At 34.8% G+C, this 27,783-nt stretch overlaps 1 protein-coding gene and 1 long non-coding RNA gene across 2 annotated transcripts in view; one reads left to right on the top strand and one right to left on the bottom strand.

Annotated features, from left to right (window-relative positions):
* The window catches only part of LOC102538800 (uncharacterized), a 55,579-nt gene that overhangs the window by 15,071 nt on the left and 12,725 nt on the right, over positions 1-27,783 (bottom strand). Inside the window, exons 6-10 of the mRNA XM_072966408.1 lie at positions 26,065-27,783; positions 11,413-11,644; positions 5,038-5,104; positions 2,719-2,775; positions 1,340-1,466 (exon numbers count right to left, since the gene is read on the bottom strand). Of these exons, the coding sequence (XP_072822509.1) occupies positions 1,340-1,466; positions 2,719-2,775; positions 5,038-5,104; positions 11,413-11,644; positions 26,065-27,783 (2,202 nt within the window). The remainder of the gene's footprint in view (positions 1-1,339; positions 1,467-2,718; positions 2,776-5,037; positions 5,105-11,412; positions 11,645-26,064) is intronic.
* Positions 11,788-12,396, top strand: LOC140698389 (uncharacterized). The gene is made up of 2 exons (XR_012076175.1): positions 11,788-11,935; positions 12,212-12,396. It is a non-coding gene; the product is annotated as an uncharacterized lncRNA (long non-coding RNA).

Raw genomic sequence — 27,783 nt, 5'->3', positions numbered from 1 at the left:
TAAAATAACCCACCCTTGCTCCCCATTTAATATTTCATTTGCCTTGTCTACTTTACCTTTATTCATACTGTTTATTGCTACCTGTAATTGTTATATTTATTAAATAAACATATAGTATGTATATATGCACACACATACACACATATTTTTGTTTCCTTATTTATTTTGTATTTTCTCCCACAAGAATGTAAGTTTCAGCAGAATAGGAAACTTATCTAGACCATTACATCTCCAATGCCTACCACAATCCTTAGCACAGAATTGGGCCCTCAGTAAATAAATATATTTTGAATGAATGAATACACTTTAAAGAAGGGAGACAATGATGTAAGTCTAAATACAAAAAAAAAATCTGGAAAGGAACTGACAAGTTTACATAAAGGGGTTGTTATGGGGGAAAATGAAGCACTCCTTCCTCCTTTGAAAGTGGGAAGGATTATCATAAAAGACCAAAAGGGAGACAAGGTAGAGACTACGTAGGATTCCTTTGGGAGACTGCTGAAAACCCCTGCTTTGCTTCTCAAGTCAGAGTCCTTTCTCCCACATGACTTGGGCTCTGCAAGTGAGTGTACCAACTAGTAAACTCATACGGCCTTCAGAGAAAAGAGAAGTGAAGGGCCAAGAGACAACTATATTCCAGTGACTTGAGGAGTCCAAAGAATAAAGAGATCGTTAGGTGGGAAAATTATTTATTAAGTTTTTAACTGATATAGGCTCTGTCCCTTATTTTGCTACAGAAAAAAACAATAAAATTTCGACAATCACAGGTTCTTCCTGAGCTTTCTTCCAATAAAAGGTGTTTCTAGTATATCATTCAGGGTAAAATATGAAGTTCTTAAAACATACTATTCAGTTACAAAACACAAATAAGAGAATGTGTTTTTTGTAATGAATCGTGTTCACTTGAACTGTTAGTGAAGTGCACTGCTCCACCCTATCACTATATAAATGATATAAGCTTTTCTGTAGTCAGAAGAACCATTCATTTCTGCATCTATTAAAAAATATTTAGAGCTACTTTGGCAGATCTAAACTGTAACAATACAGCATAGCCTGTTTTTTCTGGCAATATAGCCAAGTGTCCCAGAATTCAATTCTTTCCCCTTGATCATCAAGGAAGATGGAAAGGAAGACAGAAGGAAGATAGGTAAATTATATCTGAAGGATGGAGAAGATAAATGTGCCCTATGAAACTATCTATGTCCACTTCCAGTAATTTAAAACTATTATTTTGAGAATAAGAAGAAGAAATTTAATTACTTAAAAACAATCTTGAAATAACATTTCACGCAGCCATTCCAAAGGTACATCCTGAAATACTAGGGGTAGATATCCTTACCTAGTGACACCAAGTTACTGTAGTTCTCCAACATCACATCTCTGTACAAGTCCCTCTGAGCAGAGTCCAAGCATTCCCACTCTTCCTGAGAGAAGTCAATGGCAACATCCCTGAACATCACTGACCTCTGAAACACAAACATAGGACAAGTTGTGGAAATAAAGTATTTTTTCAGTGAAGAGGAGATGATGGAGAGCTCTCCACAAAAAAGGCAACAGAGCAAATAGGCTCAGAAGCCTCTCACACGATGAGACACTAAAGAAACTGGTGCTTCTGAAGTTTCTTTCTATGCTTGTTGCTGTAGATATTTCCTGCATATAGAATATCTCATTATACACATAAGGCGAGGAATTAATGAAGTAAATATAATGTCCCAATTAAAAGAAAGAGGATACACAAGTACCCTGTATAATGTGTATCTCATATATCATACATTCCCAATAAACGCAAGTTTCTTTCTTATCTTTAAGAAGGGGTAAAGTAGGGTAAATTTTCCTGTAAAATCTCTATAAAATTTGTATAAAATTAAAGAATTTATTGAAACCTCATGTTGGTCATTATATCAGAATATACATCATCGGCATTTTCCTTGCTAACAATAATTTAGTAAATATTTTTAATACACTGTAGAATAGCTCCACATAATGAATATATTTGACTTAACAAGTTTGCATAATTGAACATTTTAGAATAGGATAATTTCATAAGCATTTCTTACTTTGGGGATTTTATAATTCTCAACAGCTTTTCTATGTGAATGATGATCTTTCTTGTTACTATTCACTACTTAAAAATGTACCTTTTCCTTATTCTAAGCAATAGAAAGGTGAAAAGATAATCCAAACTTACATATTCAGGATTAGTACAAAATGTTGAATCTCAAAATGATCCATGTTATTGGTATTTGTCAATTACGGATTCCCAGGAAAGATCCCTGACTGACCTCTCTGTATTCAATCCTTAATCATGTTCCTAATCTTGAAAGCTTACAAAGCATGAGCTCTTGCCACTTGCGGACACTAAGCCCACTCAAGACCAACTCCTTCTTGTCTAACCAGAAAACTTAGGTTTAAAGAGAAGTTCAAGGTTTTCTCATGTGCAGTGTCATGTAACACTCTATAAAATCAAGGAATCTGCTCTTGTATCAGTGCTCCCAGTCAAAGATGCTCATTGAATTTTTGCATACGTACATGAATATAGGTTAGATTAGAAAGACATACTTAGGGAAGACATCACTTATAAGAATGGAACAAACTAGGAAGCACATTCCTGAGTGGGGTCAGTTAGGAAGGAAGTTTCAGGAATAAGGGATGCAAACATGCACATAGCCTGTAAAAAAAGTGACTATTTAAAGACAGCAGGAGGAAATACTGATTTACCTGAGCCATGGTTTTTAGAGCTGCAAGAAATGATCGATCATCTTCTGGATTTCTATCCTAGAGAAGCACAGTGTATGGAAAAGGCAGGGCTGGGGAGAAGAAAACAGAACCATGAGACCATGCTCTTTGCAAAGCTCCAAATGAGTAAGTTAGAATTATCTTTGTTGTTCTCTTCCTGTCTCTTGCTCCCATTCCCAAAATACACACTAAGCAGGGGAGATACAGGAGGTGGTTTTTACTCTGGTCAAAAGCAATGCTCTTTCTTGGGGGAAGAGTATAGCTCAAGCAGTAGAGTGCATGCTTAGCACACACAAGGTCCCTCCTCTAAAAATAAATAAATAAGTAAACCTAATTACTCACCCCTCCCAAAAAAACCAGCAAAAATATCCCTCAATGCTCCTTCTGTGTACAAAAAGAAAATACAACTTCTCTACTATTTCTGAAATAAAACTTAGACAATAAGACACACTTATATCCATTATGCCAAAAATAGAGATAATGGCCAACTGTTATATTTCAATATGTTAAGGACCATACACAACAACATAAAAGGTACAGATAATTACTTATGTTTACAACTACTTAAAATGAACAAATTGAGATTTATAAGATTACAATATTCAATTAAATATTGTTGACATCTTTTATTTATAGTTGACATTTTGAAATAAAGGCCCTGTGTGTGTGCGTATATATATGTATGTGTGTCTGTGTATGTGTGGGTGGAATCAATGAAATGCATTATCTACAAATGGAGACTTCTACAAGCATGTGATACTGGCAAGTCAAACATCACAAACAGTGTTGCCATCAGTGCTGGAATTTTTCAAAATGGTTTTTAAAAACTCAGTAAGCTTCTGAATAAAACAAAATTCAATATTTTCTCAAACAGTAGCGTTCCCAGAATATTTAGCTAATAATAAAACTATGCTATAGTAATAAAATAGATATATTCAGCAATTTGAAAAAATCATACAAGAATGCTTTATGTGAAAGGTTCTAGACCCAGATAATTATAAACACATTTCTTCCTAGCTCTGGTCCTCATTTTGCAGGTCACAAAACAATTTTTTATTGTGCACTTCAGGACTTTTAGATTAGAAGCTGGCAAACTACTGCCCACCAACTATTTTTGAAAATAAAGTTTTACTGGAACACATCTACAATCATTCATTTATATACTCTGGCTACTTTCACACTATAGTGGCAGAGTTGAATAGTTGCAAGAGAGACCATATGGCCTATACAACCTAAAATATTTGCTGTCTAGGCCTCTACAGAAAAGCTGCCTAACCTATGATCTAGATCCATGGCTTGCTTCAGTCCTTCAAGAGCCAGAAGCCTTTGCCCTCAACCCAGTTTTTTAACATTCAAAAGCACCCAGCTCTACTTCCAAAACATCCCTAGGGATAGTCACTGCCCCTACAGAGAATCCTTGATATAGGTGCTCAATAAATATTTAATTAGAAATTCCACTTCTTCCAGCTGCAAGAGATAACTGTGACCATCATAACAAAAACAAAAATAATTCAAATAAGACGAAAAATCATAATTAAAAAGATTCATCACAGAGCTGAAGATATAAACAAATTTAAATGAACTAAACTCCAAAAAGTGCCAAGCTCTTCTTAAAAGACATATATGGATGCTCCCAACCTTGGGAGGGCTTAAACTAAGTTTTAATTATCCTAAAGGTAAACAGTCCAATCATTCCAATAAAAAGACAATGTCAAGATGAGATAAGAAAACAAATTTCAACTACATGTTCTTTACAATAAATGTACTTTAAAGACACAGCTGGGTTAAAAGTTAAATGGAGGAATATATACCATAGAAATACTAAGCATAAGAAAGCTTGTGTACCTGTATTAATATAAGACAAAGACAAAATAGACTTGAAGACAAAGAGTAAACTGGAGATAAACAATAAATTCATCAAGAAAACAAGCAATCCTAAATGTGTAGAGATTTAACAAAAAAGCATCAAAATATATGAAGCACAACTTGACAGAACTAATGGGAGAAACAGACAAATCCACAAGCAGATCTGGAAATTTTAACATCCTTCTCTCAGTAATTGATAGAAAAAGTAGATTAAAAAATCAGTAACAATATAGAAGATTTATACAATACTACCAAGTATCTTGTTATAACTGATAACATACCCAACTGTCAAGAATACCACACCCAACTGTCAAGAGCTGAGCAGTGCTAGAGAGCTGAGTGGCCAGTTGTTGGAAAAACTGATGAAGACAACAAGACAACAGCCAAAATGGAAGTAACAGTCAGGCCCTTAATCACTTACTAATCAGTTAGTACAAGCCAAGAGTCTAACCCAGAGAGTGTTGACTCCCGCACTGATCCATTTTCCCCTATGGTACAGCACCTAGAGAAGATTATAGATGGATAAACACAAGTGTGGGGAATCATCTCACTGATAAGTGAGTACCAAACAAAAGGCTCCTCCCATTTCATGGACCAGGGCATGGAGAGGAAGATGGGGGGAGGGCTAGGAGTAGAAAAAGTTTGAGTACTGAGTCACAGTGGAGAAAAAGTATCTTCAAGGTTTGCCTCCCTATCCATGATAAGAAGTCTTGATAGAGGTGACTGATAAAGAGGTATCATAACGGAGGTGCTTGGGCTAGGAAGGCAGATATGCAGAGGGGCCTGAGTACTTGGACTGCAACTCCCTTAGGATCTTGGACTGCAAGTCCCTCAACACACTGGCTATGCACTAACTCATGTGTGGGGAAGAAATAAGCATCAAAAATAGATTACATTTTAATCAGAGTATATTGTCTGGTATTTGTCCACACATTGTTAAATAAGAAAGAGAAAGAGAGAAAGAGAGAGAGAGTGAAAGGAAGGAAGGAAGGAAGGAAGGAAGGAAGGAAGGAAGGAAGGAAGAAAGGAAGAAAGGAAGTCTAATAGAATCTCCAAATATTTGCAGATTAAACAAACTTCTAAATAACCTGAGAAGAAATCACAAAAGACATTAAAAATTATGTTGACCTGAATGACTAGGAAAATACAACTTACTAAATTTTGTGGGCTGTGCAAACGCAGTTACGGAAAATTTATAGCTTTAAATATTATCTTAGAAAAAAAGGAAAGTGTACCATTAATGATTTAGGATCTCACCTTAAGGAGCTGGAAAGAGAAGAACAAATGAAGCCCAAAGTAAGGGGAAAAGAAGTAATAGAAATAAACGCAAAATCCATAATATAAAATGGATTTTAATAGAGAATATCAACAAAGTAAAAAACTTGTTCTTTCAAAAGATAAATACAATTTGTAAGTTCCTAGAAAGTCTATGAAGAAAAAAAATTACCAATATGGAGATAGACTACACATCTTATAGACATTAAAAGGATAACATAACCCTATGCCAATAATTTTGATAGTATGAATGATATGGACAAAGTCCTTACAGCACAAATTATTAAAAGTTACACAAGAGGAAATAGAAAACATAAATTACCCCACACATATTACAGAAACTGAATTTTTAATACAACAAAACACCTTGCTCACAGAGAAGATACAAATGGCTTCACCAATATATTCTACCCACATTTAAGGCAGATATAATACTATTATTTCATAAACTTTTTCAGAAAATAGGAAAAGGAGTAAACACTTTTCTACATTTTGAGGCAAAAAACCATGATGCCAAAACTTGACAAAAATATTACAAGAAAAAATTAATGCTCAATATCTCTCATGAATACAGATATTAAAAAATTATAAAGTAATATCAAATCGAACCCATTTGACTTTGGTACTGTTAGTATGTTTTATATAACTAAGACAAAATTAAGTCCCTAAGAACCAAAAGCAAAATGAAACTTATCTGTTGATAATACTAGCAGGGTAAATGCAGAAAGGAAGTGGTTATTTCCGGGAACTTTAAAATACAGTCATTTGACATTAGATCTCTAGGGTAATATAATCTATAGACCAAATAACTATTAACTGACAGTAATTATACTGTTATTAATACTACTGGCATGATTATTCCAAAACATATATATATTCTGAATGGATTAAACACATATATCAATATATATCAATGAGAATAAAGCAAGTATGTAATTATCTTAATGTTATTAAGAATAAAGATTTTCAGAGTACAAAATGAAATACAAACCAAGATAAACAAAACCAAGATAAACTCCATAATCTTTAAATTCAATTGGAAATAGCAGTATAAATTCAGAGTTTATTTTTCTCCTAAAAAATACATATTTAACCAGTTTTGTAAAGGCCTACAAGCAGTAACAGCCAGAAGCAATGAGAAATCCTATTATCCTAATTGTGGCTTATTAAAAGCATTTCCCACTAAAAGGAACCAGGGCTCCATAGAGAAATGGCTGATTTCATGCTTAAGACAGGAAAAATGTACATGATGGCCCCAGAACATCTTGTGACACCAGGAAGTTTGTATTCTACCAAAGACTCCAAAAGAAAGCAAAAGGAATTCAAAAGGAGACAAGACGGAGTAAAAAGGATCCCACTGCTAACAGATGGACAATTTGAGTGTTAATAAGAATAACTGCTATGCACTGAAACATATCAAATATATTTAAATCCATAAGTTCATAATGATAATTTAAAAGGAAAACACAGGATAAACTTTGGAAAATGCTAAAAAAAAACTGTAAAATCAAGCTTTTACCTGAATTTTTTTGCATAAGCTATACTTCAGAGTAATCAAGACATTGATGAGAGTATGGCTCTCTTTACAGAAGCATCCCAGCTAATAAATGCAGGAGAAATGACAGAATTACATACTATTTTGTAACTCCTGATAAAATAATAGATTCCAAATACAGATGATCAATGGCAGATAACATCACATAAAGGAAAACAACCAAATATTATTCACCACTTCAAAGATATATATACCATTATGTGTGAAGGATTAGTGTAAAACAAACAAGCAAAAACACGAAAAACCTGAACTTGATCAAGCCTCTAAAAACGCCAGTTTACAAGAAACAGAGGGCTAAAGGAACATGTTAAATGATGCCACATATAAGCAATCAACAAAATCCAGAATATAGGTAGCTCTATAAGAAACTCTGTTTCTGGGACAAATAAACTGCAAGAAAAGAGAAAAGAGAATGAAATATTTAACAAATATATCTTACTATTACACTAAATGAACATTGTTTGGATCTTGATTCTAACAAACCATAAAAAATATTAATGGACAATGTGGGAAATCTCAACACTAACTGGATATTTTATGACATTAAGAGAATACTGAGTTCTTTTCTTTTTAGCAGTGATAATAATGTGGTTCTGTTTTTAAAATTAGAAGTTCTTATCTTTTAGAAACATATACTAAAGTATTTATGGATGAAATTTTATATCTGGAATTCACTTCAAGATTATACATGTTTTGAGGGGAGTGGGGAGGGAGTAGTAGAACCATAGATGAAACATGTTTAGCCTTAAATTGTTATTTGTTGAAGCTGAGTGATGGGTAGGGTACATGAGGATGCATTACACTACACTTTAAGTTTTGTATGTTTGATTTTTTTCCATAAGTAAAAAAGAAAAAAAGTCTTGATAGATCCCAAATATGAACTAGGGTTCATTCTAAAGGAGGTTTTTTGAGTAATTCTCATTTTCTTCCTTATTTGTAACCTTTTGTATTTTCTAAATCATGCCAGCAAATAACTACTACTTTGATGTCATGAAACAAGTAAATAACAGCTTCCTGAAATTTAAAACCAGAGCATGCAATGTTTAAAAAAGAAATTCTCAATAAATTCATTAAAAAAAGAATATTTAACAGTATACAGATAAACTCAATAGAATATAACCATACAAAATCGATATCTAACCATATGTATATATATATGGATCCATAATCCAGTGAACTCCAAGAAGTCTTGCTTGTTTTCCTGTATTCATAAGGTTAGTAAAGATATTCATATTGTTATTTTGAAATTCTTTCTTTCTCTCAATCCAAAAGGAAACAGAAATTATGGAAAAAGTAATAAAGTACAGATGGAACAAATATAATACAAATGGTAAGATGATGGATTTGATTCAAATCATACCAATAACCACACTAACTATAAACGATATGAATATTCCAATTAAAAGACAGATGTTAAACTGGATAAAAACACAAGATCCAACTAAATGCTGCCTATAAGAAATGCATTTTATCAGAACACAAATAAGTTAAAAGGATAGAAAAAGATACACCATGCTAACACTAATGAAAAAAAGCTAGAGTGACTATATTAAATATCAGGTAAAATAAATGTTCAAAGCAAAAAATATTAGAAGGAATAGAGAAGACCATTTCATAATAAAGGGGTCAATTCACCATTAGGACATATACCTAATAACAGAGCTTCAAAATACTTGAAACAGAAACTGATAGACACTACAAAGAGAAAGAGGTAAATTGAACAAATAGAGACAAAGTCAGTAAGGGTACAGAAGATTTAAACGCTATCAACCCACTCGACCTAGCTGATAGCTACAGAACATTTTACTCTACAATGGCAGAATACAGTCTTTTCAAGTACACACCAAACACTGACTAGGACAGACCATATATTCTGGGTCATAAAACAAATCTTAATAAATTTAAAAGGATTTAAATCATACAAAGTATATTCTCTGAACACAATGGAATAAAATCAGAAATCAGTAGCAGAAAGACCCCTAGAAGACCCTTAAGACATTTGAAAACTAAATAACGTATTTCTAAATAACCCATAAATCAAAGAAGAAATCAAAAGGCAAATAAGGGGGGATTCTGAAGTGAAGAGAGAATAACTAAAATAAGATTGGCAACTTTTGAACTGGGCATATGATGGTTCATTATATATTTGTGTACATCTGAAAATTAACAAACAAAAAAAGTTAAAAAAAATTCTGCTGTGTCACAAATAACACAACAGAACTCTTCCTTTTTAAATTTATGGATCTCAAATCCATTCTTTGTCAGTGTAACCACTATTGGGAAGTATTTATCACAATTAACTGCACATATTCCTTGCTCCTAATGTACAGAAAATTGCCTTGTCCCTCCATCATTTGCGAAGGCTTAGATAGGAAATTTCAAAAAGTAAGCAAAGATTCCTATGTTCTGAAAAAAACAAAGGCATTTCAGGAAACAAAGAGGAAACATCTACTCACACTGGAGCTTGTTTTTGATTGTATGACAGCCATTCTTCCTCTGGGCTCTACTGTCAGGGAAAGAAAAAGGAATCATGAGATACTGAGCCTTTCTTAGAGTATGCTCTAAATTAGAACCTCCCACCCCATCTCACCAATCTACCCCTTATTTAACATTTAAGAGGAAAGTCAGGAGACTAGAACAATTCTCTACTTTCTGTATTAGAAAGAAGGGCCAAGATCACAGCTATCTTGGGCTAGCATTTGTTTCTGGGATCAAGGGTGTTCACCGGACATAGAGCCCTGCAGTGGAGTGCTCCAGGTTCTGAAGTGTTTGGCTCACTCCTCTAGTACACTCTCTGGAAATATTCCCACTCCTGGAAAACCACTACATTTTCAAGTGGCCTGTCTTGAAGGTGCTATCAGCTCTAAAATTCTCATCTCAAGACTAGGTCTGTCCCTTAGAAATAACTTAAGATTCTTCATTCAGGGACTCAAATTTCAAACTTACTTCCTTGCTGTCACTTCTCTGCATCCAAAACTCTTAAGGCTCTTAAGGTGAGAGGGCACCAGCAAGCAGTAGGGGAGCTACAACTACAATCCCAGGGCAAACTAAGGATGGATATGAAAATGAAGCACTACAGGGCATGTGTGAAATGAGGGATAGGGTGGTCAAAATAGAAAGAAGTCAAATCCTCAGAGGACAAAGCCACATGGGATTCTTGATCCACAGGCAGATTCAGCCCCAGAATGAATCCCAGAAATAACACTCTGTACTCCACTAAACTCCCATAAGCTCACAGACTATAAAATATACAAATGACCACACAAAGACACACACAGTAATACTTCCACAGTCACACAGCCAGAGTCACAGAAATCACCAAGTTGATACAACATTGCCAGACCACCTAGTCTTAAAATCCAATCATACAGAGCATGCACACAATTACTCAAGCATATCCAAGCACCCTGTCGGGGACACATACTGCCCAAAACACCCTTTCACAACAGCACTTTTACTCCATTCACACAGCAATGGAAACAGCACACACCCAGTCATCCAATCAAAGAGCCAGAAAAACACACCAAGTACCAGGTCAAGGAAACAAGCAGTCACAAACACTGTGTCACAGAAACACTGTCATAACACTCAAAGTCACAGGTAAACTCCAGTAACAAACATACACAACCTCAAAGTAATACAAGCACTTCCAAACAACAGCATTATCGCACACCTAACAGTCATAAGCACGCAATTACAATGTCACAAAAGCACATTTCCAGTCAGGCAAGCTTGCGTTTACACACACAATCACAGCAGGACTATCACACTCTCAGAGTCACAACTACACTCACACAAACGCTTACACACAAAACCACAGTAGCACACGCCCATGTGCCCATACAGCCACCAATATCAGGCTGGCTGGCGCGCGCGCGCGCACACGCACACACACACACCAGCGGGAGGCACGGCCACACACGCAATTCCAGTGACGCTTCCTCCCAGCGTTTCCGCCGTAGCATTCCAGACATCCTCACCTCGACAGAGGGTGCAGTTCAGGGTCCAGGATCTCGTCCCCGGGGTTTCCGCCCGGTTTCGGGTTCGCCCGCCCCGCGGAAGCCAGACCAAGCTCCTCCACAGACGCAGCCCTCTCCCCACGCAAGGCCCCCGAATCGCGCGAGCAAACGGAAATGAAGCCGAGTTCGGAACGCGGTGGCTCTGGGAAATGTAGTCCAGCTCCAGGCAGGCTGAGGCTGGCCGGCCGCGACGCTAGGAGACCCAGTCCGCTAACTCTCGGCGGGGTTCGCGGACTCAGCGGCTAGAACCAGCTCACCCCAACGGCCGCGCCCCAGAGGTTTCTGGGAGAGCCCGCCTGCGCTCAATGCGCAGGCGTCCGGCGCGCTCCGCTGGGGCGGTTGGGGCTCGAGAGAGCGAGCGCCGAGTGGACCCAGGGTCTTACCCGTCAGGGAAAAGTGGGACCGGCTGGTGGGGCAGATGCAGGGGACCAGTCTGAGAGTCGAACTGGCATGACACCCTCTGTATACCTTGTCGAGCCCTTTGGTGCGTGCGAATGTGTTTGTGTGTGACCAAGCGAGGTATCCCTCAGTGGCCGGGTGTGTGGTTGTATTTTCTGCCTGGGTGTGATGCTACGTGCTGTTGGGCGTGAGGTGATTGGTACTCGAAGCTGCATGGTAATAGCGTTTTATAACTATGTGCGATTGTCTGACAGAGTAAGGGAGTTCTGCTGTTGTGATTTGTGTCCATAATTGAGTGTGGTTGTGCGACTGGTGATGTTTTGTGTTTTTTAAATGTACTTTTCTTGTACCTATATTTCAGAGTGTCTGTAGGAGTTCAGAGAGCTTCTATATGATTGTGAAGAAACGATGGATGGTCAAATTAGTTCTTCCTTTAACACTGATATGATGATCCGGGAAAGTTTACCAGTTTATCGGGCAAATAATTTAGACAATGTTTTTCTATTGGATTAAATATATGTATTATGGAGAAGAATGCAAAATCAACGTAGACCTTTGTTTTGTTTTGTTTTTTAAGAAGATCATTTTAAAGGCAGCCCTAGGGTAACTGCTTTTTTCTCTGCCACAGCCCTTCAAAGTAGGCATTCATTCTTTTCTACGTTAAGGGGATATTATTGGGTAAAATTGAGAGGCCATCCACATAAACACTAAGTACTGTTTCGTAATCTGCTTTTTCCATGTTTTAAAACTGAAATATTGCATTAAAATACATATACTTTTCAAATGTTTGTAATATTTAAAAACAGATCATTAGTGTTTTGAAGTAATGAAATACATTTCGAATATTTATGACTGAGTTGTTAAAATTTGTTAATATGGTGTATATTTTATTGAGACATGTATATTAAAAATTATATGGAATCTGTTTATCATAATTTCTTTTAACCATTCTACACTTGTCAGAATCATGAAACATACCTGAATAGCTCCTCATTCATAATGGCCATCTCTTGGATCTTGGCGTTGGTTATGGGTGGTTAAGAATTTGTCATTTCACACACCAGTCAGAATGGCCATCATTAAAAAGTCTACAAACGATGAATGCCAGAGAGGGTATGGAGAAAAGGGAACTCTCCTACGATGCTGGTGGGAATGAAGTTTGGTGCAGCCATTATGGAAAACAGTATGGAGATGCCTCAAAAAACTGAAAATAGATTTACCATATGATCTAGCAATCCCACTCCTGAGCATATATGCAGAGGGAACTCTAATTCGAAAATATACATGCACCCCAATGTTTGTAGCAGCACTATTTACAATAACCAAGACATGGAAGCCAAATGTCCATCGACAGATGACTGGATAAAGAAGTTGTGGTATATTTATATAATGGAATACTACTCAGCCATAAAAAAGAGTAAAGTAATGCCATTTGCAGCAACAGGGATGGACCTAGAGATGGTCATTCTAAGTGAAGTAAGCCAGAAATAGAAAGAAAAATACCATATGATATCACTCATATGTGGAATCTAAAAAAAGAGGACACTAATGAACTCATCTACAAAAACAGACTCACAGACATAGTGAACAATCTTACAGTTAACCAGGGGAAAGGGGTTGGGAAGGGATAAATTTGGGAGTTTGAGATTTGCAAATGTTAATCATTATACATAAAAACGGATAAAAAACAAATTTCTTCTGTATAGCACAGGAAACTATATTTGATATCTTTTAATAACCTTTAATGAAAAAGAATTTGAAAATGAATATGTGTGTGTGTGTGTGTGTATATGACTGGGACATTATGTTGTACACCAGAAATTGACACATTGTAACTGACTATATACTTTAACAAAAACTTTCAAAATTTCTAAAAATTAAAAATACAATAGATAGGATATATAGGATGACTACAGAAGAAGAAATTAATGAGCTGGAATACATCAGATGTTCTTAGAAAGCAACAAAAATTTAAAAGAGCAATGAATAAGTAAAAGCAGATAAATACAGAGAATAGAAGTGGATATGCTAATAAACAGAAGTCCTAGAGAAGGGGAAAAAGAGAAGAAAGAAAATGAATAAAATATTTGAAAAATCAGTTCCTTAGTAGGACGGATGACAGATCTGGGCTTGAAAGGGCTATTGTATTGCCAAATAAAATAGATAAGGGAAAATCCATACCTAGATACATTGTGAAATTTAACACAGATTATTCTACAGTATTTCTGGAGGGGAGGGAGTCATAAGTAAGAATCAGGCATTGGATCTTTTAACTGCAACCCTAGAAGACAGTGGGTATTTTCTGAGTATTGAATGAAAAAAGTTTGAACAGACTATTATATTCAGCCAAAGAGTCTTTAAATTTGAAGGCATAATAAGTAATGATCAACATATAAAGCAAAAGTCAGAACAGTCAGCAGAAGATTAAAACACATTCAACCTCATTAAAAATCTAGAAATGCAAATTAAAACAACAGTGAAACACTCCAAGTTTTTGGAATAACAAAGAGAATTGACAGTGATCACACTTTGCTGTTAGTGAGTGCTTTTTGGTGCAATTATGCAGAAAAAAATTTGTCAACATAGAGTACAACTGGAAATATTCACAACTATGGAACCCTGTTTACTTACTCTATTTATTTATTACTCCATTTATTTACTCTATTTCTCAGCTGTGAAAGAATAATTTTCCACATTTAAGCTGCAAGACATCAATAAGGATACTGATTGCAATTATTTTTAGTAGAGAAACATTGGAAATAAATATTCCTCAAGTAGATACTAAATACAAGCTCACTTAACAACCACTCCCAACTTCCTTCTCATTTTTAATTCCTGTATCAGAGGTTGAAGGAAACATGCAAAACATAGGATTCTAAAGAAAAATTTTGAATGAGAGCCTAACTCTTAAGGACTATGGCAAAGAGATACCAGATCTAAAAAGCTGTAAAATTGAGAACCTTGTAGGATTAAAAAGCTGGTTACAAAAACCCCATATACAATATTCAGTACATTGAGAGCATCAGATTGTGGAGATTAGGAAGGAATATGGGGAAAGCTCTTTGTGTGCTCGGAATTGTATCTCTTCCAGGGTAGAAAAGGATGCTCATCCATCTCGTGCTTACTGGGAGGGGTACACTAAGATCACAACTTGGGGGCAAAGTGGAGTGCTGACTGACTTCCTGGAGAAATCTAAATCCTAAGAGAAGGGCTGACTAGTGCTGCTTTTTCATCACCCAACCATCTCCAAATATCCATAAAAAGAATGCATGAGTTTTTCCCAAGGACCAAATGTGGTCTGAGGTCTAGTTGAGGAAGGCCACTGGGAGAAGTGAACAAACTTCAGCATAGAGAATCTACAAGTATTGCTAAATCCCTAAGGGTGGAGGAAGGTGTAAATTACCTGCTGAAATGGAAACACGTTTGTCTGAGTCAAAGTAACTGCAGGTTCACAACTGCTGGGTGTTCTCCAAAGAACCCATAAGAGCATTCCATTAGGTGGCCAAGTGCAGAGAATAACGATGTTGAATCACAACAGTATCAATCAAGTAAAAAATTACCTCTACCCTTTCCTTTTTCTTATTTGAGCTCCAATGTTGTAGAGGTCAGAAACTAGACAGCAAGCTGAATGATGAGTAAAAGTGCTACCATGATAAACAGAGAAATTATTTCTATCACTCTTCTTCCCTGAGGGTATGTCTCACCTGCAACAGATGACATATCATTAAAGAGAAGCCTCAGAGTTTAAAGTATCTTTATACTGGATTACCTAAGAGTGACCAAAAGTGGCTTCCTAGATTTTCATTTCATGGAAGAACCAACCTCCATAACTCAGTGAATAAATCAAAGTGAAACCAGAGCATAAAAATTGTTGCCAAAGATTCAACCTAATGATCACCCACATACAGTAAAGAGGCAGTACATAAAAGTGGTTAAGTGTATAGACTTGAACCAAGATGAGCAGTAAAAACTATTATCTCAGATCCAGCAGGACACCTCACATGGACAGTGTCACCAGCAGTATTGTGCTTCATTAAGAAAATAGAGAGACTCCTGCCCTACATCATTTTACATCCTACAGTCCTTTTAATAAGTACTTTGGTTTGAACCATGGCTATGCCTATGTAGCTGTGGAAATATAGCCATGTTATTTTACCTCCTTGTGCCTCACTTTCCTCATCTAAAATGGGGAAAATAAAATTTTCTGAGTTTATATATAAAGGGTTAAGTAGAAATGTCCTAAGGAACATTCTTTGGCACATAGTATGACATTCCGTAAAGGAAACCTATTGTACCCTCCAGAATCTCCATAGCAAGACTTCCATACATGATCTCATTTTGACCAAGCAGATTTCACTGCTGGAAATTTAGAGACCAAGTGTGCACTGTGAGTCACATTTAAGATTAGATCTTCTATCAACATGGTGGCAAAAGTCTGGTTCTCATTGACTGCAGCCCTGGTGATGACTCTAGTACTAGTACCCAATTTTTAGAATCACAGGGATTGAGTGGCAGAGGCAGTAACAGTGGCAGAGATTTTTCCACCAGTCTAAAAGAGTGTTCAACATTTCTCTTGGTTTCACTGTCCTTGGTCATTTGCCCTCACTCCCACCCCGAGATTCTAAAAACTACCCACGATCCTTTAATAAATCCCTTTCTACTTAAACTAGCCCTAACAAATTCTGCTATAAACTAAAAACTTTAACAGAAGGGAAAATAGACAAACTGTGATATATTCATATAATGAAATGCTAGTGCAGACATAAAAATAAATGAAGCTTATCTGTATATTTCAGCCTGTGAATGTCTCAAAAATGAATAAAGAAATTTATGGAAACATAACATTAGATAAAACTTAAAATTATGCAAAATAGCATGTTTATTGGTACACACACCTCTCATTATTTGAACTTACATTATCAAAATATCCATTTAAGAATTTACAAAATTTTTTAAACCAAAATTCACCATCTGAATAAAACCCCCTCAATAATGAATCTTGATTCCTGCACTTTGTAACAAGTTTAAATTGAACCAAGTATGGGTAAGATGTGGCGGGTACTGTGCTCACATCCCAGTTTACTTCCCCCCTTGAACCTCTCACTTACATTGTTGAAACATGCTGTGCATTATCACTATAATTTCTCTGAGAATTTGGCCGTTTATGGATACCAGTTCACTTCTGTTAGATGCCTGGGGGCACGACCAATCTTGTTTTAGAGAGTATTTTTTAAAAACGTATTTCTTCATTTAGTTTAATTACAGATGTCCCCTAGCATTAGAAAATGAAAACAATTTTCTGAGTTTCTTTTGTTAAATAATTATATAATTTTTTTGGTGACTTTTTAAAAAATTGAAGGATAGTCAGTTTACAATGTGTCGGTTTCTGGTGTACAGCACAATGCTTCAGTCATATGTGAATATATATATATTCATTTTCATATTTTCACTATTGAATATAGTTCCCTGTGCTATACAGTATAAACTTGTTTATCGGATTTTGTGAGAATACTCCTCTATTTCGAAATGAGAGACACTGTGCCAGAGTTCAGTAGGTGTTCTGTGCGATTCAGTGCATTTGTAGATGTAATTCTTGGTGTACTTGTGGGAGAGGGTGAGCTGTGAGTCTCTCTACACCACCATCTTGGCTCCACCCAAGAATTATTTAATTTTAAATGCTTCATGTTAATCAGAAGCTCTCAGTGAATTATACTTTTTTAAAAACTTTTTTGGGGGAGGTAATTAGGTTTATTTATTTAGATGGAGATAATAGGGATGGAGGTACTGGGTACCCAGGACCTCATGCATGCTAAGCACACACACTATCCCTGAGCTATACCCTCTCCCAGTATTTTATGGATATTTAATAGTGTTCTAGTTGCACTGAGGAAACTGGAGTTTGGAGACAAGCTAGATAGTGCTAAGTATTGAAATACAGGCTCCTGCTATTTAAAAATTAGCCATGTTTACCAGGGAGAAAGAGGAGAAAGGGATAGATTAGGAGTTTGGGATTAACAGATACACATTACTATATATAAAACAGATAAACAACAAGGACCTACTCTATAGCACAGGGAACTATATTTAATTTCTTATAATGAACTGTAATGGAAAAGAACTGAAATATATATATGTGTATATATATATATAACTGAATCACATTGCTGTACACCTGAAACTAACAATGTAAATCGACTACAACTTCAATGAAAAATAAGAATAAAAGAAACTTATAAAAGAATAAATAAGGGTGGAGAGAGAAGAAAAAAGAGAGAAACTTCTTTTCTTAATAAAAAGACAAATATTAAAATTCTGAAAAAAATTAGCCTTGCAACACATTTACGATAAGATGCCTGTATATGAACTGGAATTATACACACTTAATCTGTGACAGTGGTTGCCTAAGGGATAGGAGGGTTAAAAGTTTGAGAAACAGTGGGTCCTTGACATTAACGTTTTACATCTTTACTATAAAAATACGAAGCAAACATTATATAATTTTAATGTATTAATTTTACATGGTACATGATTGTTTTGTTGTATTTTTTGAACTGTTCAAAAAAAGCTTACCCATCCCACAAATTACTTATTAGAATGTTGAAAATTATTGTATTTATAATAGAAAGATCTGGTAGTCACCACCTTAGCAATCAAACAGCAACACCAACACTAGGACAAGTTACTGTATTTATTTACATAATGACACATTTAATGCTTTCTATTTATGTACAGCGCATCTCCTGCTGAAATAACCAATACACATCGCCATGTGGTTTTCTTGCCAAAACTGTTTCTCCTACATTTAATCATGAGGAAACAGAAAAATCCTGAAAATGAGATATTCTGCTAAACCTAAGATTCTAAAATGTTAGTGTCAAAAAAGATAAAAAGGTGGCGGTGACTATTCTCAAAAAAGATGAAAAGATGAAAACCTTGATCAGATCAGATTGGAAAAACATTTTATAAACCAGTTTTGAGATAATTCTGGAAATTATGTACTTATTTTTAATTTTCTAACATGCATAGTCTTGATGTTAAGACAATCTGCTAGTTTTTAGATGATGCATGTTAAAGTAGGAGCAAAATATAGTGTTAATAAAGGAAAAAATGTGGCAGGATGTTAACCACTTGTAAGTCTAGGATGTGATGGGTGTTCATTTTACTGTTTATTTTTTTAACTTTTCTGTGGTTTTAGAAAACTTCAGAATAAAAAACTGGGAGGAAATAGCCAATAAAATAGCTAATAAAGTTTTTAGCTAATAAAAACTTCAAAATACAGAAATATTAGAATATTTAGGAAAACATGAATAATCTTAGAGTGAAAGAAACATTCTATCTAGGCATATCTGACCTATAAAAATGAAATCTATAACAAAGGATGTATTACAAGTACAAAAGATGGTGAGAAATTATTTTTGTAACCCATATGATAAGATTGTAACCATAAACACACAAAAACTTCCACAGATTAGTGAAAGAGAAAAATAATACAAAAGAAATAGGGCAAAATTTATCAATAGGCAATTTACAGAAAATTTAGATGGCCATTAAGCAAATGAAAACAATCTATCTAATATTTAAAAGACTTCAAATTAAAGCAATGACATAATTTTTCATCAGAAAGGCTGACAAAGAGCACCAAGCGCTATTTAGACTGTGGAGAAATGTGCAACTCAACACACTGCTAACAAGACAATGTACTGTATCTGGAAAATAATCAGTAATTAGCTATTACAATAAAAATACATACTCTTTGATTCACAAATCTGATGTAAAAGAATCTATCTTACGGAAATAAACACACACACACACGCAAGTATTTGTGTATAAAGATGTTTAATGACAATTGTTTGAAATAGCAAAGAACTGGAAACAGCATGAATGTTCCCCAATAGAGGCACAATTTGAATGTGTGATACTTCTACACATGTAGTATCTGCAGCTACCAGTATGAAAATGAGTAAGTTTGATCTATATGCACCTGGAAAGATGTCCATGATGTATTACACAGGAAAAGTGGCAGACTGATGTCCACACACTGATCTTGTTTAAATATATAAATACCCATAAACAACCACCTACAAAAGTGTATATTTAAGCATAAAGAAACCTATGGAAAGGTATCGACTGCTTTTAAATGTTAGTTTAGAATGTCAGGTGATTTTTTTCCCCTTTTTGTGTATTTACTATAATTTCTTGTGGAGAGGGGATGCATTATGTGATTTCAGAAGGGCAATTCAAATATGCAAAAAATGTATAATAAAAATAAGTTTAATTTCCAATATTTCTTATGAAAATAAACTGTTAGAAGTAGAGAACAAAGTAATGCAATAATGGCCCATTTGACCATCTTTATTCTTCTGTTTCTTGTACATTTTACCTTAGAAGAGAATCTCCAATTTTGAAAACTTAATTTCTGGACTAAACATACCAGTGATAAAGCTGTCTATTGTGTTATCATGCTCTTAAAATTCCAGGAACTTGGCTTAAAAAAAAATTCTCATGTTGAATTAAGATGACACGAGAAGGACTGTGAAAGAAGATGGTTAAAAGATTTTCTTTCTTTAGGACAACAAAGGTCCCCAACATAGAAAAAAAATGTGATTGATGTACAGAGACAGCACCTTGTTCTCCCCTAAACTTAGTTGGCCACCAGCTATAATGTTCAGAATTTCCACCCCCGGGATTATCCCTTTGAGCTACAGCAGCATTTACAAAAATAGTTCACATGCAAAAGACATTAAGGCATTATATGAAGGGATCCTGGGTCAAATAGTTTGACACATGATAGGTTAAAGTAAAAAAAAAATGGCTTTACTACAATATTTATTACAGCCCTGATGAAATAAAATGAACTTATTGATCCAAGAATTGATGTGAAATATGCAGTGATTTACGGGCTTATTTGGCCACAGAATCTTTTTTTCCAATACCATCTGAGTTCTAACATTACATGAAATATACCATGGGAAATTTCAGGTTACTATATTATTGCTGAAATTCAATTATTAACACACAGATATTTCCCCACATCAAGCAATTAAAAGCAAACAATTTTAAGATAGCACATGGTAAATCACTCTTACATTATTGTAAAAACATTTTGCATATGTGGCAATTATGCAATCCACCCAGTAATGATAGGTTTATTCATGATATAATGAATTACAAAACCTGAGAATAAAGGCTTTTTCTCAATGGAGGGAGGTAGTGACACCAAAGCAATCTTGCAAAACATGTATGAATTATGAGTCTCTAATTTTTGGTGTGCAGTAACTAAACTTTGTACTAACTGGCAAATCACAGTGTATTTAAATTATATACATTGATAATTTAAAATCTGTTAAACAATAATACTGATAATAGCTAATAAAAATATTACGGGAGTGTGTCTTGGCTAGGTAACTTTAAAAACTTCGTATCTTTTTGGAGCCAATTAATTTATAATTCAAATAACAAAAAGACTAACAGATTAAATAATTCCAATTTTTATAGAACTGTTGGGATACTAGCACTGATAGTTTGAAAAACTAAAAATCATATATAATTCTTCACAATACTAAGTGAAATAAGTCAGGGACAAGTACCATATGCTCTCAGTTATACATGGAATCTAAAAAAAAAAAAACAAAAACAAAAAACTCACCAAACTCACAGATAACAAAGAAGATAGATAACAAAGATTAGATGGGAGGTTGCCAGAGGTAGAAGCAGGGGTGAGTGAAATGGGTGAAGGGTGTCAAAAGGTACAAAACTCTATTATAAATTATATATATATAAATTATAAAGTAATAAGTCATGGGAATGTAGTACACAGCATAGCAACTATAGTTAATAATACTGTATTTGCATATTTCAAAATTGCCAAGTAAATCTTAAAAGTTTTCATCAAAAGGAAAAATATACTGTAACTATGTATGGTGAGAGATGTTAAATAGACTTATTGTGGTGATCATTTAAAAATATACATAAATACTGAATATCATGTTGTACACCTGAAACTAAAATGTTTTGTCAGTTATACCTCAGAAAAAAAAAAAAAAGAAAAGAAAAATAGTTCCTACCTTGAGAAAAAAAGGTTAAAATTTCATGATGGAAAAAAATCTCTGAAATCATTTAACATTTTCCATAAAAGAAAAATTTTTTTTCAGATTTATTTTTGTATACCAGAAGTTGTTTTTATTTCAGTACATTTGTCTTAAGCCAAATATTAATTTTTAGACATGGCTATTAAGCATTCAGCCAAAGTATGTTTTCAATGGACTTCTCCAAGTAATAGTATTGCATGAAATTTTAATTTAAATTGTGTACAAATTGGAGTGGTGTAAAATGTATTTCTTCATTTGGGTCACCCTCAAAGAAGTCTGAAAAAACATCATATACCAAAACCATTCACTAAGAGAATGAAAATGACTTGAGGCTGCATCGAGTCATTTTTTTGGGTCATAGTTATCTCTTGGAAATACTATTTCTAAGCTCTGAAATTGTAATTAATCTAGAAAAGATTAAGTCGTAGACATTCTGGTTAAGTGGTATTCCTTTGTATCCTTTTGTCTGTTAGATATTATTTACATTTTTCTTATTTATATTTATTATCATTTAAAGCTATTATCTATTATTATCTGCTCCTGTTTGATTTTGATGTTAGGGCTATGCTACTAGCCTCAAAGAACGAACTTCAAAATTTTTATTAGGGCAAGAGTTGAAAAATTTCAAGTTTACTACTAACTGGTCTAAATTTCTCAAAAAACACAAAGTACCAAATCTCACATAAGACAAAATAGATATCCCAAATTGCAAATAACTATTAAAAAAACTGAATTTATATTGTAAAGCTCCCCAAAAAGAAATCCTCAGGCCCAAATGGCTCCACTGGCAACATTTCACAAACACTAGAAGAATGAACACAAATTTTATAAAACTTCTTCCAAAAAACAGAAGGAATGCTGTCCAACTCATTTTATGAGGCCAATATTACACTGATCCCAAAATGAGACAGACTAGGAAAAAAAGAACGTCTCTCGTAATTTTTGACATAAAAATCCTCAAAATGTTAGCAAATCAAATCCAACAAGGAAATTATACAATCTAAGTAAGTGAGATTTATGACAAGTATACAAGACAGATTTGACATAAAAAAAATCAATGTAAACCACCATATCAACAGGTTGAAGAAGAAAAATCCTATGATCAACTGCCTCAGAAAAATTTCAATTGCTGCAGAAAAAGCATTTGATAAAATCCAACATCTATTCAAGATTTTTTAAAAAAATCTTTCAGGAAGTTAGGAATAGAGAACTCCTTCAATTTAAAAACAAGCATCTACACAAAACCTTTAGCTGGCATCATACTTAATAGTGAAAGATCGAATGTTTCCCTCCTAAGATTAGAAACAAGGCAAGGATGCTCTCACTACAGTTAGTCAACATAACACTAGTCATCTTAATAAAGCAAGCAAAAGAAAAGACACAGACACTAGAAAAGAAGAAACAATACTGTCCCTGTTTACAGCTGACATGATCGTCTAGGTAGGAAATCCCAAGGAATTTACTAAAAAAATATCTTCCAGAACTAATTAGTAAGTTCTGCAACAAGGTCATAGATTACAAGATCAACACACAAGTTATTCAGAATCAGTATACAAATTATATTGATATTACAATCTATGACTTTGTTGTAGAACTCATTAATTATATAATTTATATACTGCTTTATATATATGTATATGTACATATATAATTTGTGTATACTACTGATTATGTAAAAACAAAAACAAAATACCACTTACAACTTTTCCAAAGAAAATTAAGTTATACACTTAGAAATCATGTATGAGATCTGTATGCCAAAAATTACAATTCTAATAAAAGAAATCAAAGAAGACTGCATTAGTTTCCTAGGGCTGCCATAACAAACTATCCCAAACTTGGTTTAAAACAACTAAACTCTATTTTCTCAAGTCCTGGGGGCTAGAAGTCTAAAATCAAGGTATTGGCAGGCACATGCTTTCTCTAAAGGCTCTAGGGGATGATCCTTTCTTGCCCCTCCCAGTTTCTAGTGGCTGCTGGTAACCCTTGGTGTTCCTTGGCTTGCAGATGCATCACGTCAACCTTGCCTCTGTCAACCTTGCCTCTGACACATAGGGAAGATGTGTCTGCATCCATATTTGCCTCTTCTTATAAGGATACCAGTCATTAGAGTAATGCCTGCTCTAATCCAATATGACCTCAACTTTATTACATTTGCAAAGTCTCTGTTTCCAAATAAGGCCACCTTCACAGGTATTGAGAGTTAGGACTTAAACATTTTGTGGAACACAGTTAAACTCACCATAAAGACCTAAAAATGGATGTATAATCAAATTCATGGATTGGAAGACTTAGATAGTAAAGATGTCAATTATCCCCAAATTGAAATTCTATTAAAACAGTAACCAAGACAGGGTAGAACTGGTGGAGGGATAGACACATAGGTCAATGGAAGAGAACAGAAAACCCAGAAAGAGACATACAAATATGTCCGGTGGACTTTTGATAAAGGCACAAAAGCAATTCAATGGAGGAAGATAGCCTTTTCAAGAAATGGTACTGGAGCAACTGGACCCATAAACCAAAACAAACAGTAACATGAAGCTAAAGCTTATCACATATGCAAAAATTAACTCAAAATGGATCAGACTTAAATGTAAAACATACAACCATGAAAACTTTAGGCAAAAACACAGGAGAGGATCTTTGGAATCTGGAGGTAAACAAGGAGTCCTTAGATTTGATACCAAAAGCAAGATCCATAAAAGGAAACATTAATAAGCTAGACTTTATCAAAATTATAAACTTTAGCTCTTCAAAAGACTCTGCTAAAAGGATGAAAAGCTAAGCTACGCACTGGGAAAAAAACTGCAAACCACATATCCAACAAAGGAATAGGATCATCTAGAATAAAGAAAGCAGTCTCTCAAAATCCAACAGTTAAAAAAAAAAAACACAACTAAAAAATGAAGGAGTAAAAGGCACAGTCATTTCACCACATCGGATATAGAGACGGCAAATAAGCACATGAAAAAGTGTTCATCAGTAGCCACTAGGGAAATGGTAATTAAAACCACAGAGATTTGACTATACACCTATAAGAATGGCTATGATAAAAAGTGGTGACAAAACCAAACGCTGATACAGATGCAGAGAAACTGGGTCACTCATGTTCCTGGTGGGAGTGTAAAACGGAAAAGCCACTTTGGAAAATGATTTGTCCATTTCTTACAAGAGAAACATTCATTTACTATATAATCCAGAAACTACTCTCTCAAACATTTGTACCAAAGAAATTGAAACTTACGTTCACTAAAAACTTACACAAAAATGTTCACAAGCACCTTTATTTGTAATGGCGAAACACTTATTTTTTTCCTTAGGGTTTCCTTTCAGTAAGAATTTTGATTCAGAACAAGGTATAACCTTGCATAAATTATATTAAAATATTTTGTTCCAAAATGATTTATCTGATGCTTAGTAGAAGTGATGAAAGATTTACCTTAGGTACTGTATTTGTAAAGTTTCCTTCTTATTTGAATTGTAAACAATTAAGATGCTAAATAAAATTAATGTTTACAATAATAACTTTTATTAAGCATAAACTATGTAGTACACAATGCTTTAAGGCTTTATATGTATTTACTTCTTCAAATTGCAGAACACTATGAAACATATGACATTGTTTTATGAAACTAAAACAGGGGTTAAGTAAACTTCCCAAAGGAACATCCATGTAGTAAACAGTAGAGCTCAGATGATGCTGAACAAGAGAACAATGCTCAACAAGAGAACCCTACATTTTAGGGTTGAGCTCTCATATGAATTCACTAATGTCTAACAAGGATTGAAGTATGATGGAGAATATGAAAAGGTATATGTATGTATGTATGTGTGTGTGTGTGTGTATGTATGTGTATATATATATACACACATATATATATATGAATCACTATGCTGTACACCAGAAATTAACACAACATTGTAAATCAACTATACTTCAATTAAAACAAGAAATATGATGGAAAGCAATTTGGTATTTATATTAACCTAGCCTTTCTTTACTGTGAATTCTCTGAAGGTGAGTTACTCATCAGTGAAAGTTAAAAAGGATCCCCACATTCATAATCTGAATTTTCTGATATTCCAAAGCTGAATTCAAGGGCAAATAGGTAAAGGATCTATAAATTAATTTTTTCATTCAGTTTTTCTCCATTATGAAGCTTCTGATGTTGAGTAAGGTGTGAATGACGTCTAAAGTCCTTACCACATTCATTACATTTATAAGGCTTTTCACCAGAATGAATTCTCTGATGTTGAGTAAGTTGTGATCCACGATTAAAGGCCTTCTCACATTCATTACATTTGTATGGTTTCTCACCAGTATGAATTCTCTGATGCTGAGTAAGATGTGAACCACGAATAAAGGCCTTCCCACATTCATTACACTCATAAGGCTTCTCACCAGTATGAACTCTCTGATGATAAGTTAGCTGTGAGCCACGAATAAAAGTTTTACCACATTCCTTACATTCATATGGTTTCCTACCAGTGTGAAAAATACGATGTAGATTAAGTTGTGAGGCACAAATAAAGATCATCCCACACTGCTTACATTCATAGGGATTCTCACCTGTATGAATTCTTTGATGTTGAGACAGCTGTGAACCATATATAAATGCCTTCCCACACTCTTTACATTCATAGGGTTTTTCACCAGTATGAATTCTCTGATGCTGAGTAAGATGTGAGCCACGAATAAAGGCTTTCCCACATTCCTTACATTCAAAGGGTTTTTCACCAGTGTGAATTTTTTGATGTTCAGTAAGTTGTGAGCCACGAATAAATGATTTCCTACATTCCTGACATTCATAGGGTTTCTCACCAGTATGGATCCTCTGATGTCGAATAAGCTGTGAACCATAGTTAAAGTCCTTTCCACATTGCTTACATTCATGTGGTTTCTTACCTATATGGATCCTCTGATGTTCAGTAAGTTGTGAGCCACGAATAAAGGACATGTCACAATCTTTACATTTATAGGGTTTTTCACCAGTATGAAGTCTATGATGTAGAGTAAGCTGTGAACCATAACTAAATGCCTTCCCACATTTCTTACACTGATAGGGTTTCTCACCAGTATGAATTCTCTGATGTTCAGTAAGTTGAGAGCCACGAATAAAGGCCTTTCCACATTCCTTACATTGATAGGGTTTCTCTGCAGTATGAACTCTCTGATGGTAAGTTAGTTGTGAGCCACGAAAAAAGGCCTTCCCACACTCCTCACATTCATAGGGTCTTTCACCAGTATGAATTCTTTGATGCTGAGTAAGATGAGAGCTACGAATGAAGGCCTTCCCACATTCTCTACATTCATAAGGTTTCTCTCCGGTATGAATTCTCTCATGATAAGTAAGTTGCGAGGCACAAATAAAGGCTTTTCCACATTCCTTACATTCATAGGATTTCTTAGCAACATGAACTCTCGGATGGTAAGTGAGCTGTGAGCCCTGAACAAAGGCCTTTCCACATTCTTTACACTCAAAGAATTTTTCACCAGAATGAGTCTTCTGATGTTCAGCCTGTTGAAAGCCTTGGACAAAATATTTTCTGCATGCTTTACATTCATACCATTTCCCAGTAGAATGAATTCTCTGTTGTAATGAAAGGGATGTGGTCTGACTAAAATTAGGCATTTCTTCATAGACTGCTAGTTGCCCAAAAAGTCCCTCTTTATTTCCTGATTGGCTTTCAAACTGGTCTCTGCATTCCCTATCATCTTGAAAACTTTTGCAGTCACACTTATGGCCTGTAAACTGTTCTATTATCTCCCACTGAGATGCTTCTAGTTCATAAATTTCTCTTTTTGAAGATAGCTTCTTGGTTTCACACCTGGACTCCCAGT

The sequence above is a fragment of the Vicugna pacos genome, chromosome 9 (genome assembly GCF_048564905.1).
Source record: "Vicugna pacos chromosome 9, VicPac4, whole genome shotgun sequence".
NCBI classification, from domain to species: domain Eukaryota; kingdom Metazoa; phylum Chordata; class Mammalia; order Artiodactyla; family Camelidae; genus Vicugna; species Vicugna pacos.
The sequence above is the reverse complement of the archived record's forward strand: the minus strand, read 5'-3'. Positions and strand labels throughout refer to the sequence as shown.